Below are 15,649 nucleotides of genomic sequence, written 5' to 3'. Positions count from 1 at the left end.
AAATAGCAACTTTTTTACAAAAATTAACTTTTTCAACTTAATTTTTGAAAATGTTCCGGAAATACTGCGTCCTTCAAACATATATCAAATTAAAGCTTATTTTATATACTATAAAATGAAAAAAAAAAATTTGTGCCCGACGACCTATCTTCTATGCGCAAATGGCTACCATATTCAAAAATATGCTATTTTAACAAATTTTTTTTTAAATTAAACACTATCTACAGATTTGCATCGAAGCGTTTTTTATGATAGTGATTTTAATCACTGTCAGATATCATCTATACTGGACCCAACTATGCCACGACCCCACTGTGCCGTCACCCCACTGTGCTACCGTTTTTCAATATTAAATTTTTACTATAAACTTTCACAAAAATTTTTCATCAACTTTAAAGAACCAAAAAAATAGGTTAAAAATGAAAATTTAGACTGATTATTTTTAACATATTAAAAATCCAATCAGTAATAATTTGAAAACAAATTTTTTTTTTGTTAATTATTGTTTTAAGATTATTTTATCATACAATAATACTAGTATTTTTCGTTTATTATTGTTTTAAGATTATTTTAAGCTTATTTTAAAAATTATTTTTAACTTTTTAGTCGATGTCCTTTAAAACCTTGGTTTTTTATTTTTTTAAACTATATTTATTTTTTACTTTTTAGTTCATATGTTATGATAGCGTGTTATTTAGTTTTTTTTAACTATACTTTTTTCACATAAATAGCTCGATATGTATTTTTTTGGTTAAAATATTGTTAAGCACAGGGGCACTAAATATTATATAGCGTACCCGAACCGGTTAAAAACACTTAATACTGATCATACTGTTTTGTGTAATGCCGTATAAATAGAGTCACTGGTGGTGGGAGGGTTCGCCTGCACAAAACCTGTGATCTATGTTGTGAATAAATGTGTAAGTGTGTTTAAAACTCTTCAATTAATTAATGTATATTAAACTTAATATAATATTATACTATGCTATAAAATGTGTTTATGTGCGTGTGTGGTGTGTAACAGCTGATCGACCGGTAGTACAAATAACCACACTATCGATGTAGTGAGAATCATGCGTTGACTGCATGAACCGGTCTGAGTACGTAATTATAGTTAACAACGGTATTGTTGTTAACAAATATTATAGTATGTAATGTAACTATAATCGTTATGAAATCGATCATGTTTTGACGATTCTTATGAGTCATTATTTCTTAGTCGAATCATTTCATCTAATGCTTCACTGTTGCATGGGGTTTTATCTGTCATCTTTGAGCAATCTAGTTCTTCAATTCGAATACCGTCCAATGATCTGCACGGGCTAAGTGCTACATATGCTTGTCCAGCAGCAAACATCCGTGAGCCCAGATAAATGACTGCATGATCAACTGTACAGCCTTGCATCTTATGAACGGTTGATGCCCAACTCAGGATTAGGGATAACATTCGTCTCTCAGTAGTTCCATAGCTATATTTTGCTGGAAATTGTATCGATATTGGCTTAATTACGTGTTCACCATCTGAACCGAAATTAATACGGACTGATGGGATGTCATCTGCATATAATTGATCCCTACGAAAATTTGGCCATATAATTTCTGTAATGAAGCCCATGTTACCATTCACTAAACCCTTTGACACATCAATGTTTGACCTTAATATCACTTTAGTTCCGACGAATATTTTCAATACATTAGGAAAACCTCCTGTTTTATTGATATCATTAGGTATTATAGAGTTTAGGTCTTTATTACCTAAATTTCGTGTAGCATCAATGAGTTGGTCTTGTGCTTTAATTGTATAAATAACAGTCCCTATATCCTCATAACTCTGAAGAACTTTTTCGTTATGTCTAGCAACTTGGTCATTTGTCGGATAAATCCTCAAAGCCCTCTCAATCAAAAATTCTTCAGTAGTATCTGCTGAAACTTTACCAAAAAGAACTTCAAGATGCTTAGACGTTAATTTTCCAACTCTTAGGGTGTTAAGCACATATATGAATGTCGTGTCTCCTTGTTAGTGCATGTTTTGTTTGTGTTCAACCAGGCGGAATTGCCGCCACAAATGTGTAGCAGGTTTCATGTGTTCTGGTTGTTGAAATACTTGATGTCCTCGGACAGGTGGTAACTGCATTAGATCACCAAAGAGTAAAACATTTATGCCTCCAAAACAAGCGGTCGTGCTTTTCAATTGACGCAAACGAGAGTCGATCATGCAAAGCATCTTATAAGGTACCATAGAAATTTCATCTATGAACAGAAACTCAACGTTTTGCCATAATTGGCGCATCCCTATCAAATAATTACCAGTTAGAAGCGGCATGCTAACGATAACTCCATCTTTTTGTACTGTTAGTTTTAGTGTAGCGTAGAGCCATCGACCAATCGTGCTGCAACTCCAGTGAGTGCATCAATTTTCACAACCGATTTTCCATAACATCGGTTAATTTGGTTATTCAAAAGATTAAAGAGATAAGTTTTTCCGGTACCTGCTCCACCAGTTACAAAAATTTTTTCTCTTTTAATATCACCGTTTAGCTGATTTTTGATACTCTCTGTAATGAAGATGAACAATTGTCTTTGATCAATATTCATAGCCTGCTGTGCTCTCTGGAATTGATCATTGCTGATTTCTGTCTCTGGTAATTCTTCTTCTCCAAGTTCAGGACTGATAATCCCTGGCTGTTCTAAAATTTCAAAGGCATGTACTTGATTGAATGCGTTTTCAAGCTGTTGGTCCCTCTCTCGAAATTGGTACATATATCTACTCATTTCCTTCAATCGATCCTCTCGATCTAAGAAGGCCTCTTTTGCATTATTAAAACCTTCGAGTAGTTCAGTTACCGAACGGTAAGGCATATATTGAGTAAGCTGTAGATAAAGTTTTCTGGATCTGAAGTTGCTATAAAGTATGGTACCCTCACAACTGCGGGAACATTCCTCACAACCATTTTGCTCTTATCCAACAAGGTGATAAGTTGGCGACGCGTATTTGGAAGTTCTTCATAAGCATCATGATCAACACTTTCTTCGGTCTCGCTTACCTTTTTCGGATAAAATAGTTCAAACAACATTGCAAACTCTGTGAGGCTCATGTTCGCAAAATCGTATTCAGGATGTTGTAATGGACGTTTATTATATCTTTCAAAGATATTGCTACAATAACCAGTTGCGTGTCCACTTTTGTCGAATTGCAATACTCTGTAACGCTGTTCTGGCTTTCTTGTTTTCAGAAAAATACAGCTTCGCGACCTGTCTCGTAATGGGATATGACAAAGTCAATACGCACATTCTGCAGCCGATACTTGTCGTTCATGAAGAATCTTCATACATATCCTGAACAGTTTGCGTGAAATATCAGTCTCTTCACGTTGAATTTGCTGTATTGCTTGCGCTATTCCAGAATCTAGACTTTCAGGTTCTGCTTTCGATAGATACTTTGCTATATAGTATGCTATCGCTTCGTTTGATCCGCACGGCTAAATATCCAAATTGCCTGTCCACAATCTTAATAATTCTGGGTGGTAATTATTTACCCACGCATCTTCCTTTCGGCGCTTAAGTAAACAAATTCTACCTCCGTTACGAAGAAAATCATCTGAAGAATGAGACACAATTCTTGTGTCGTTACATTCTTGACGTGGAAAGTTAAATCGGCATCTTACAGAGGTATTATTTTTAGTACAAGTATGTGTATGCCGATGAATTTGATATTTCTTAACTAGATCGTGAAGTTCTGGATCTTCTTCTTCTGTAGGCATTTTACAGCAACAGTTACGATCGAGAAGAAGTTTCCGTTCTTCTGAATCAAACTCTGGATGATTTTCAATCCAAATCATATGAAGGTGAGGACTGCCCCTATTCTGGAACTCAATACGGCACCAATAGTCTTTCACTTTGCCCCAAAATATGTCATCATTGTTTTTGATAAATTTCATTAGAGCATTTACTCTAACCATGAAATGTCGACTCAAAATTACTGGGTACTTTTCGATAAGTCTTTGAGTCTCATAAATGTCGAGCGCATTAAGATCAACATCAGGTCTACCATCAGCTATTAACAAAGCTTTTCGTTGATTTAACCAGTTGAGATCATTTGAACTAAATGTTACAAAGTAGGTTGGATCTCCTAAACATTTGATTTGAGCTAATAGCTCGTACAAGGCTGATCTCCAATAAGCTGCAGAACCTCTCAAATTTTTCACATACAGATGGACGTCTTCGACTGCTCCTTCTTGATTAACGATTTTCTTACCACATACTGATATAGTGCTTTTGATACGATAACATTCAAAGAAGGATAAGGCATAAAACTGAAAGTAGTCTAATGCTGTAATATTTACGGGTCTTTGCTCTTTAAACCAGTATTTTCCATAAGGAAATAAGAAGTACCAGGCTAATTCTTCTGCTTTCAGTTCATGTCGCACATTAACGATATTGTCCTTCGTTTTACGGGTGATCTCACTGAGATTCCGTGAAACCTGTAGTTCATCTTCCACATTGGGTTGCATTACATCAATCGGTGCCATCACTGATGTCTGCAGTGGAATTATTTGATCAGTTAATTTCTGTTGAGAAGTGATCATTTCAGACGCTGTCGTTAACGACGCAATACTCTGCTGTGTTTTTGTTTCCTCAGAACCATTTTCTATATCAATGACTTCAACGTCAACGTAATCAAGAGTATACTGTACATTTAGGCTACCTGTTGCACGTTTACAGATCCTCACAAACTCTCCTAAATTATCACATTCGATGATGCAAGATTTTCCGTTGCTGTCGTTCGCTTTGGATCCCTTTAAACCACAAGAATGTGAATTGCTGAAGTAATATTTGCCATTGTAGTGCATCACTCCGAATGATTGTCCACCTGTTATCAATATGCCGGCACTATATACCATGAACAGATCTTCCAAACCTTGATGAAGGGTACGTCCAAGGTTTGCTACATTATACTTATCATTCAAGCTACCATATATGCTTGGTTCATCATCAAATGCGATCAAATCATCTTTGACTGCATTGAAATTTCGCACCAGTAGGTATCCATCTTCTTCAATAGGATATGCCGATAGACTTCTCTCCGTTTGAAATCTTATTTTGCTGTAGATTTGGTCCCCTGTTATCATATTTAGATTGAGGGTGTTTGTCGACCAGTGTTGTGGTGTATGAATACTAGCTCTTAGGATGTTGGACAATGCCATCACACAACATTGTACGCCTGCATATCCGGATGTGAATATGGCATCTTATATATCTTATATATGTGAATATGCCATGAAGCACGTACAATTCTCGCATAATCGCTGATGCTCATGTAAGCACTAGTTCCCTCGATAGGTTCTTCACTAGTCTCCTCAGAAACTTCTAGTGGTGTTTCTTCTACTCTTATGATATCCTCATCATTCATTACGATGTTTTGATCGATAGTGACGTCTTTATAAAATGGATTGTTAGCAACTAACCAATGGAGTGCATCATATATTTTTTGCCTAGATACTGAAAACTGTCGTGTAACGTTAATATTTTCAAGACACTCAGTAATGATAACTATTCCAGCATTATTTGTGGATCTTAGTAACATCATTGAAAGATTTTCAGTAACTTCAAAAATATCCTAAGCGAACAATACTGCTTGACCCCGAAAACTATATTGCCCAAATACACCACTAAGTTTTATAATTTTAACAAATGGTATAATGCGTGAAATCGACCTCTGCTCGTCTTGTGATAACTCCGCAATAACTTCTGGAATAAAGCCTGGATCTAGATTATTCCAATAAGACTTAGATGGTGCAACATTTTTCTTTGAAGTCAAATGTGTCTTGCAACGATTGCAAACAAACAAGCAATTCTTTTGTTTTAATTCGTCAGACAAATATGGTGCTGTTTTGGTATCTACAATCCACTTTTGGATTTTGAGGCTCGATTAAGTTTCGTAAAGTACTCATCATTTGTATTTGCCATGACGGCGTACACGTCGTTAACCCAGGAACTTTGCCAGATACTTCAGTTGCCCACAGTCACCACGTGGAGGTGCCCTGGTTACAAACACAAGCTACTAAGTTTTAATGTGCACCATAACTCTGGGTGTCAAAATCATTGAGTATCCACTAAGAGTACACAAATTCATACTCATCAAATGATGAACGAGAGTTGTAATTTTCGATCAGCAAGGGAATACACGTAACAACAAATACGTTACAGCCATGCCAGAGTTGTGTTGGTATTCTCCAGTTTGCAATGACCGTAAAACTAGACAGCTGTTGCCAAACCATTTACTAGAGTTGAGTCTTGATGCCTTATTATTTTCTTCTGCGCAGAAGCGTTTTTATACGTAATGTGGTTTCATAAACTGTTCCAACAAACATATATAGTAAAATCACTTACGTACGAAATGTGTCATACGCCAGAAATAACTGTATTTAATGGGCGAGCGGTGCGCGGGGGGAATGCTATACGTAAGGCATAAACGTCGGCGGTAGGAATATATAAATGAATATTAAAATATACGTATATACCTATATGTGTATATATATATATAGTAAAGTGACTTAAGAATGTAAATGTGTATATGCGAGGTATATACGGCATCGGCAGCGATAGAAATATATAAATGAATATATATATATACATATATGTGAATATAATTACATTTATGTATATATATATATAATTAAGCGACTTAAGTACGTCAATGTTTCATGTACGAGGTAGTCGTATATTAAGGGTAGGTGGTGCGCGGGGGGCACTCTATAAGTGAGGCATATACGGCAGCGGCAGCGATAGAAATATATAAATGAATATTAATATATACGTATATATATATAGATATATACGCGTTGATATGAAATGTATTGTACACTATTTGTCTATCGCTGTCAATGCAATTTTATATATATCTGCGACGGCGTCTCGCGTGCGCGATAAAGATTGTATAGGCAAACAACTGGTTAATAATTGTATTAATTTTAAAAAAAAATATCTAACGAAGTGAAAATCTACAATTGGTGCGATATTGAGGAATTCACTGCTGTCGAACTGCGTGATAGAACTAATTCGGAGAAAAGGGAATGTGAAGGATACCAAGCTGTCAAAAACAAACATACATCTAAAGCTAAAATAAGCGTGTTAATAAAAAATAAGCATGTTAAAATCAAGTCAGCAAATAGTTTTCTTACCTTGATCCAATGTAAGATAATAATGTCGCAATAATGTAGTCGATACTGTTTTTGAGGGTAGAGACCGGTGAGCCGTTTATTATCAACAACGGGTTATTTAAAAAACAAACAAAACCGAGAAGACGAACACAGTTAATAATAATCTGCATATAATATCGCGGCACTTTCGATGGCGTCGGCGACTCAGTTTCCGGCATGATACTCTGGCGTCGAAAAGTTAGCAGCGTTAATGGCGATGGTACACGGGTGCGGATCGGTTCGTCGAGTTCGGTCGAGCGTCCGGAGATGGTGGCGTACATCATCGACGCTATCACTTTAACAACGGGAAGAAGACTAAATATATCATTAGCAGCGGGTCGTCGTCGGCCGTGCGGCATTTGCTGGACTTTGCACCGTAGCGTATGGAACGTGGTATTGGTCAGTCAAACAAAGATACTTATAGTAAGGCGACGTTTGACACAGGTGGTACGAGTGACGGGGCCGTGTCTCAAAAAAAATTTGTTTAAATATATATATATATATAATATTGAAGACACGCACGCGTTTACAGGTACGATAAACAAAAATAAATGTATACAGGAATAGTATTGCCGGCGTGTGTTGAGCGAGGCGTGGGGTAGAATGAATGCGTTATGACAGTCTAGTCTAGACGACGGAGTATGCGATAACGCGTGGCGTTTGGAGAGTTACTGTTGAATGGAATAGTATATATAAGTATATACTATTAAATAAGTAATGCCTTGTGATCTGACTTAGATATAACAAACTTCCTACTGCTTCTCTGTATGGAACTTCCCCTGCTTGTAATGATTCAGATAAATTTGCATCTAATGAGTGTTGTGGATCTGCAGGAATGCATAGGGCGTTGGATTCAGTCATATTGAATCTCTCCAAAATGTGTTGACAGTATAATGACTGATGTATAAATATTGACCCATCTGATCTCTGATCAATTTCAATACCCAGAAAATGATTAAGTTCACCTGATTTTGTCTCAAAGTTGCTCATCAGGTACTTCACCATCATGTCCACCTGCTCATCATTTGTTGCTGCTATAATCCCATCATCTACAAAAATAGCTACAATCATTAATTGTTCATTTTTATTACTTACAAATACACAGGGATCTGCCTTTGTTTCTTTTAGATCAAATTTTAACAACAAATTTTTAAATTTTGTATTCCAGCACCTGGGTGCTTGTTTTAATCCATACAAGCTTCGTTGAAGTTTGCAAACTTGTTTAGTTCCATCTTCATAACCTTTTGGCTGGTTCATGTAAATCTCTTCTTCAAGATCACCATATAAAAAGGCTGTTTTAATATCAAATTGTCTGAGTTTTAATTTTCTGGCTGCTGCTATTGCTAGCAGTACTCGTATAGAGTCATACTTTACAACTGGACTAAAAGTTTCTTGAAAATCAATTCCATGCACTTGTGCATAGCCTTTTATAACTAGTCTGGCTTTAAATCTATCAACTTCTCCATTTTTCTTGAGTTTGGTTCGATATACCCAGCCATTGTTAAGTACTTTTTTATTTGTTGGTATATTTACTAATTTCCAGGTTTCATTCTTTTTTAATGACAACATTTCTTCATCTATTGCTTCTTTCCAATCTTCTGAATTTTCTTGTGTCATAGCTTCTTCATATGTAACTGGATTATCACACATTGAATAAAATGTTTCTGTTCTATACCTTACTGGTTTTTCTATATTTTGTCTATCTCTAAGTCTCATTTTTAATTGCTCATGAGTCTGATCTGCTGATTGATCAAGTTCATCCATATTTTGTTTTCTTTCAACATTATTCTCATCATTACTGTTATTTCCTTCACTTTCAACCACCATTTCTGAATTTATTTCTTCATCTTCTTTTCTAATTTTGATTTCTATTTCCATAGATTCTTTGAATATAACATCTCTGCTTAATGAAACTTCTTTTCCATCAAAGCATATGCGGTATCCTTTAGTTTCTTCTGAATACCCAACAAATATTCCTTTTCTCCCCTTTTGATCCCATTTTCTACGTTTNCTTTTCTCCCTTTTTGATCCCATTTTCTACGTTTTTCTTTTGGTATATGAACATAAACTTCACTACCAAATACTTTAAAATTGCTTATATTGGGACTTTTATTATACCATAATTCATAGGGCGTTTTTTCTTTGTTACCTGAATTTAACGTACGATTCAATACATAAACAGCTGTATTTACCGCTTCAGCCCAAAGATTTTTTGACAAATTTTTACTGTATAACATAGTTCTAGCTGCTTCTACTATTGTACGCATTGTTCTTTCCGCTTTACCATTTTGCTGTGGTGTATATGGTACACTGGTCTCATGTTTTATACCAAATTTATTCAAAATAGCTTTGACTTCATCATTCTTATATTCCAAACCACAATCACTTCGCAAAGTAAGAACTGATATATTTAACTGATTTTTCACTGTATTTAAGAATAATTCAAACTTCTCTTTTACTTCTGATTTTTGTTTCATAAAATATACATATGTGTACTTAGAGTAATCATCTTTGAATATAACAAAGTATCTTTTACCATCAAGAGAATTTTCTTCCATGGGTCCACAAACATCACTGTGAATTATCTTACCTGGTTTTGTTGTTTTANTTTTCTTCCATGGGTCCACAAACATCACTGTGAATTATCTGACCTGGTTTTGTTGTTTTGGTACTGCTCAGTGTAAATGGTTCTCTGTGTTGTTTACCATAAATGCAAGCTTCACAGAAAAATTTGTTTTCCATATCTGTGAATTGAATACCCATATGCCTTAGGTAATTTCTAACATATTGAACATTCTGATGACCTAGTTTTTCATGCCACTGTTGTAATGTAAGAATTTTTTCAGCAATATTCACTTGATCTATCTCTTGCGAAATCCTTGTTTTAAAAATCATCGAAAACAATTTATTCTCACGAATTCCAACAGCAACTGCACTATTTCCTCTTTTAAATGTTTAAACATTTTTGTCTGTTATCACTATTATACCTTTATCAAGGCACACTCCACATGAAAACAAATTTACTTTGAGTTCAGGTACATGTAAAACATTTGACAAATAACTGTCAACCCATTTTTCGCCAATTTTTGCTTGAACATATATATTACCTTTACCAATAGCCATAATATATTTACCATCACCAATACGTACTGGCAACTGAATCTTGAACGACTCATAAGTTCTGAACCACTCTCTTCTACTGGTCATGTGATCACTTGCACCGGAGTCCACATACCATTTATCAAAATCACTAATTTTGCTCACCATTGAATTAACGCCTATTAGTGCATTACCAGAATTTGATTCGTTTTTATTCTTTCCGTCTTGTTCTTTCTTCAAAATCCAGCAATCACGTTTCCAATGACCTGGTTTCTTACAAAAATTGCAAATTCCTGGTTTTCTATTATTATTTTGTTGATTTCCAAATTTTGAATATTTTTGTTTTTGTGTTCTAAACAATTTTTTCGCCGCAAATGCACTATTTTCACCATTATTTTTCTGGATTTCATGGCCATTACTTTGTCTTGTTTCCTCTACCATAAGTCGGGATGTCAAGTTTAACAATGTTTTGTTCTCAGATGATATAGAATCCCATGCACTATAAAAATATTTATAATTTTCTGGCAAGGTCATAAGAATTTTGGTTATAAGCATTGAATCGGATATTGGTTCACCTAACTGTTTTAATTGTTTACTCAAGTTTTCTAATTTTGATATATGTTGTGCCATATTATCATTTTTATCCATAACATAACTATAAAATTTTTGCTGAATCAATGTAATTGATGTATCAGACTTTTGTTCATATACACTCAGTAATTTATTCCACATACCTTTCGCTGTGTCACAGTTCATTATATAATCTAATGACTGCTCATCTACTGACATAACTATAAAACGTTTAGCCTTAGCATCTGTCATTAACCATTTTTGCTGCACTTGTTCTAAACGCAATTGTGCCTCTGTGTCTGTTTCTGTATCATGTTTTATAATTTGAATTGGATATTCATAACTTCCATCTATTACAGAGAACAACACATCATATGATTTTAATATTACCGTCATTTGAAATTAAGTTTGTTAATTTTTATAGATTCGTTTTCCATGATAACGAATTTCCTGCATACTGTCTGCACACAATAAAAACTTACAATAATATTTAACACGATCGCGTCGATCGTAGTAAGTGCGTAGTAAGTGCGTCACTTACTACGCGAACGCACTTTAAATTTCACGATTAATTATATTACTAAAAAAACATCTAAATATTGAGTACTGGGTACTGGGCCCATAACCTGTTAAATGGAATAGGTTATGTAATTAAAAGATTTAGAAATTATTCGTAATATAATAGTATTTAATATAAAATGTTAAAACATATAATATAAGAGATGTACAACGGCAACGGGTCACTTTACTCGATAGACGGTGAAACTACGACTAAACTGTAAACATGTATACAATAGGCTGCATTGAGTAAAACAACATAATCGTAAAAGGAATGTGTCCCTTTGACCTTGTACTATACTAACATAAGTAGAAATACATTAAACTGTTATCTTAAATAATATTACTGTACCCAGTGTGTTGTTTAATAATATCAACAGTTACAAACATACATACATACATACATACAGGTGAAACTAATATAAGCGTGTTAAAAAAAAACACATCATAATAAAACTAATATTTTCTGAGCTTCACATAGATGCTAAAATACAATTTTTGTATAAAAAATTCTTTTTCATATTTTTAACTTTATAATGCTATAACTTTTTAAAAAATGATCATTACGATTTTGTTATGAGAAATTTATATACTTCTTTTATTTGATATACTTTGCTTTTAAATAAAACAATTTCCCTTTATATATTAATTCATATATTTCACCTATAAATCATAAAAATTATAATCAGGATATAAATAAGAAAATAGGAGATCGTGTATTTGATATTATTATACTTGACTCAACTATGCCACGTCCCAACTGTGCTGGGGTTTTTTTTAACTTTATAATGTTATAACTTTTTGAAAAATATTTGGATCAATACATTTTTTTTATGATAAACACTATTTATTATTACTCTATATTTCTCTTCTATTTGACATACTTTTTATTAAATAAAACCATTTCCCTTTATATACTAATTCATATATTACACCCATAAATCATTAAACTTGTAATCAGGATATAATTAAGGAAATGGAAGTTCACTTTGCTTTTGGAATAATTCACCAATTTCTTAAAATTAATGATTATCAATTTAAACCTATACTTGACCCAACTATGCAACGTCCCCACTCTGCTGCACCCCACTATGCTGGGATTTTTTTTTTACATTAAAGAACATTACATAAGCTTTTATTTAAGATATATATAAAAGTGTCAGAATTTCCGGAACACTTTTAAAAATTAAGTTGAAGAAGTTCTATTCTATTTACATTTATAAGTTTTATACGCCCCCTATATAAAGAGAAATGGTCCGATTTAAATAAATGTATGTCGACTAACAAAATATTGACACAAAAATTTATAATTAATCATAAAATGTGGGGATTAAAATATACCTACTATAATTAGTATAAAAATATTAATAATTTGAATTCAACTTAAAAATAAATTTATTACTTATAACTTTATGAATGACAATATTATTTGACCATTCATTAAATATATATACTTATTTAATAGTCTAGACTATAAATATTATTTTAATAAAATTTCCATAAACTAAATAATAATAATTAATTTTTATCATATAGCGATTCAATATTCAGATGACGATGAAATGTGTCAGATTGAAAAAAGTTTTACTACAGAAGCTGCCGAAAATGGAAACTTAGAATTTTTAATATATGCTCATGAAAATGGATGTGAATGGAACGAAGAAACAACAAAGGCTGCTGCTACTAATGGATATTTAGAAATCTTAAAATCTTTACATATAAATGAATGTCCGTGGGATGAAAGCACAACAGAAGCAGCTGCTTCTAATGGTAAAATTGAATGTTTAAAATATGCTCATGAAAATGAATGTCCGTGGGATAAAAGCACAACAGAAGCAGCTGCTTCTAATGGAGAATTAGATTGTTTAAAATATGCTCATGAAAATGGATGTCCATGGGATGAATCAACAACACAAGAAGCTGCTTATAGTGGTGAAATAGAATGTTTAAAATATGCTCATGAAAATAAATGTCCGTGGGATAAAAGAACAACAGCAGCAGCTGCTACTAATGGTAAAATTGAATGTTTAAAATATGCTCATGAAAATGAATGTCCGTGGGATAAAAGCACAACAGAAGCAGCTGCTTCTAATGGAGAATTAGATTGTTTAAAATATGCTCATGAAAATGGATGTCCATGGGATGAATCAACAACACAAGAAGCTGCTTATAGTGGTGAAATAGAATGTTTAAAATATGCTCATGAAAATAAATGTCCGTGGGATAAAAGAACAACAGCAGCAGCTGCTACTAATGGTAAAATTGAATGTTTAAAATATGCTCATGAAAATGAATGTCCGTGGGATAAAAGCACAACAGAAGCAGCTGCTTCTAATGGAGAATTAGATTGTTTAAAATATGCTCATGAAAATGGATGTCCATGGGATGAATCAACAACACAAGAAGCTGCTTATAGTGGTGAAATAGAATGTTTAAAATATGCTCATGAAAATGGATGTCCGTGGGATGAAAGAACAACAGAAGCAGCTGCTTCTAATGGTAAAATAGAATGTTTAAAATATGCACATGAAAATAAATGTCCATGGGATGAAACAACAACAAAATCAGCTGCTTCTATTGGTAAATTAGAATATTTAAAATATGCTCATGAAAATGAATGTCCGTGGGATGAAAGCACAACAGAAGCAGCTGCTTTTAATGGTAAATTAGAATGTTTAAAATATGCTCATGAAAATAAATGTCCATGGGATGAAAGAACAACAGAAGCAGCTGCTACTAATGGTAAAATTGAATGTTTAAAATATGCTCATGAAAATGAATGTCCGTGGGATAAAAGCACAACAGAAGCAGCTGCTTCTAATGGAGAATTAGATTGTTTAATATATGCTCATGAAAATGGATGTCCTTGGGATGAAACAACAACACAAGAAGCTGCTTGTAGTGGTGAAATAGAATGTTTAAAATATGCTCACGAAAATAAATGTCCTTGGAATGAAAGCACAACACAATTAGCAGCAATTTTTGGTAAATTAGAATCTTTAATGTATGCTCATGAAAATAAGTGTCCGTGGGATGAAAGCACAACAGAAGCAACTGCTTTTTATGGTAATTTAGAATGTTTAAAATATGCTCATGTAAATGAATGTCCGTGGGATGAAAGCACAACAGAAGCAGCTGCTTCTAATGGTAATTTAGAATGTTTAAAATATGCTCATGAAAATAAATGTCCATGGGATGAAAACACAACACAATTGGCAGCATATCATGGTAAATTAGAATGCTTAAAGTATGCTAATGAAAATGGATGTCCGTGGGATGAAAGCACAACAGAAGCAGCTGCTTTTAATTGTAAATTAGAATGTTTAAAATATGCTCATGAAAATGGATGCCCATGGGGTGAAAGCACAACAGAAGCAGCTGCTTTTAATGGTAAATTAGAATGTTTAAAATATGCACGTGAAAATGGATGCTTTTGGAATAAAACTACGATAAAAGCGGCTGCACAAAACAATAAGTTAGAGTGTTTAAAATATGCTCATGAAAATGGGTGTCCGTGGGATGAATCTACAACTAGAGCTGCTGCAGCGAGTGGCGGTTTAGACTGCTTAATATATGCTCACAAAAAAGGATGTAATTGGGATAAAGATACGATAGCTGCAGCAGCTGTGCATGGTAATTTAGATTGTTTAAAATACGCCCGTACTCATGGATGTGATTGGGTTGAAGGTACAATGAGGTTGGCTGCAGCGAATGGACATTTAGACTGCATTAAATATGCCCATGAAAATGGTTGTGAATGGGACGAAGGCACAACAAGGGAAGCTGCTGCTAGTGGTCATATTGACTGTTTGATATATGCACATAGAAATGGATGTAAATGGGATGAAGGGACAATGAGTGGAGCTGCTGCAAATGGTCATTTAGTCTGCCTAAAATATAGTCATTCGAATGAGTGTGTGTGGGATGAAGGGACAACAAGACTTGCTGCTGCAAATGGACAATTTGATTGCATAAAATTTGCCCATGAAAACTATTGTCCATGGAGTGGAGGTACCATTTATGAAGCTAGTCAAAAAGGTTATATAAGTATAATCAACTATGCTACCGAAAATGGCTGCCTTAATTAATTTTTTGTTGAAATATAATTATTTTTATTTTATTTATTTATGTTGTCTATTATGATATTGTTTAAAAAATTAATTTACTTATTTTTGATATTTAACCAAGATGATGGTATTGATATTAGTAACGGCATTTTTGAA

General features: G+C 33.8%; 1 protein-coding gene across 6 annotated transcripts in view; it reads left to right on the top strand.

Moving 5' to 3' along the window:
- LOC126907684 (uncharacterized) overlaps positions 1 to 15,550 on the top strand; it is a 41,517-nt gene extending 25,967 nt beyond the window's left edge. For 3 of the 6 annotated variants that reach the window (XM_050689178.1, XM_050689192.1, XM_050689185.1), the window contains one exon: positions 15,114 to 15,550. In XM_050689178.1, coding sequence (XP_050545135.1) covers positions 15,114 to 15,514 — 401 coding nt within the window. In that variant the 3' untranslated portion in view covers positions 15,515 to 15,550. Of the gene's footprint in view, positions 1 to 901; positions 921 to 12,962 lie in introns of those variants that run through there. The other 3 variants (XM_050689168.1, XM_050689148.1, XM_050689157.1) reach the window with 2 other exon arrangements.
- Positions 15,551 to 15,649: the final 99 nt, after the last annotated feature.

The sequence above is a fragment of the Daktulosphaira vitifoliae genome, unplaced genomic scaffold, assembly GCF_025091365.1.
Source record: "Daktulosphaira vitifoliae isolate Bord-2020 unplaced genomic scaffold, ASM2509136v1 Scaffold_1, whole genome shotgun sequence".
Lineage (NCBI taxonomy): Eukaryota > Metazoa > Arthropoda > Insecta > Hemiptera > Phylloxeridae > Daktulosphaira > Daktulosphaira vitifoliae.
This window is presented reverse-complemented; position numbering and strand designations above follow the sequence as displayed.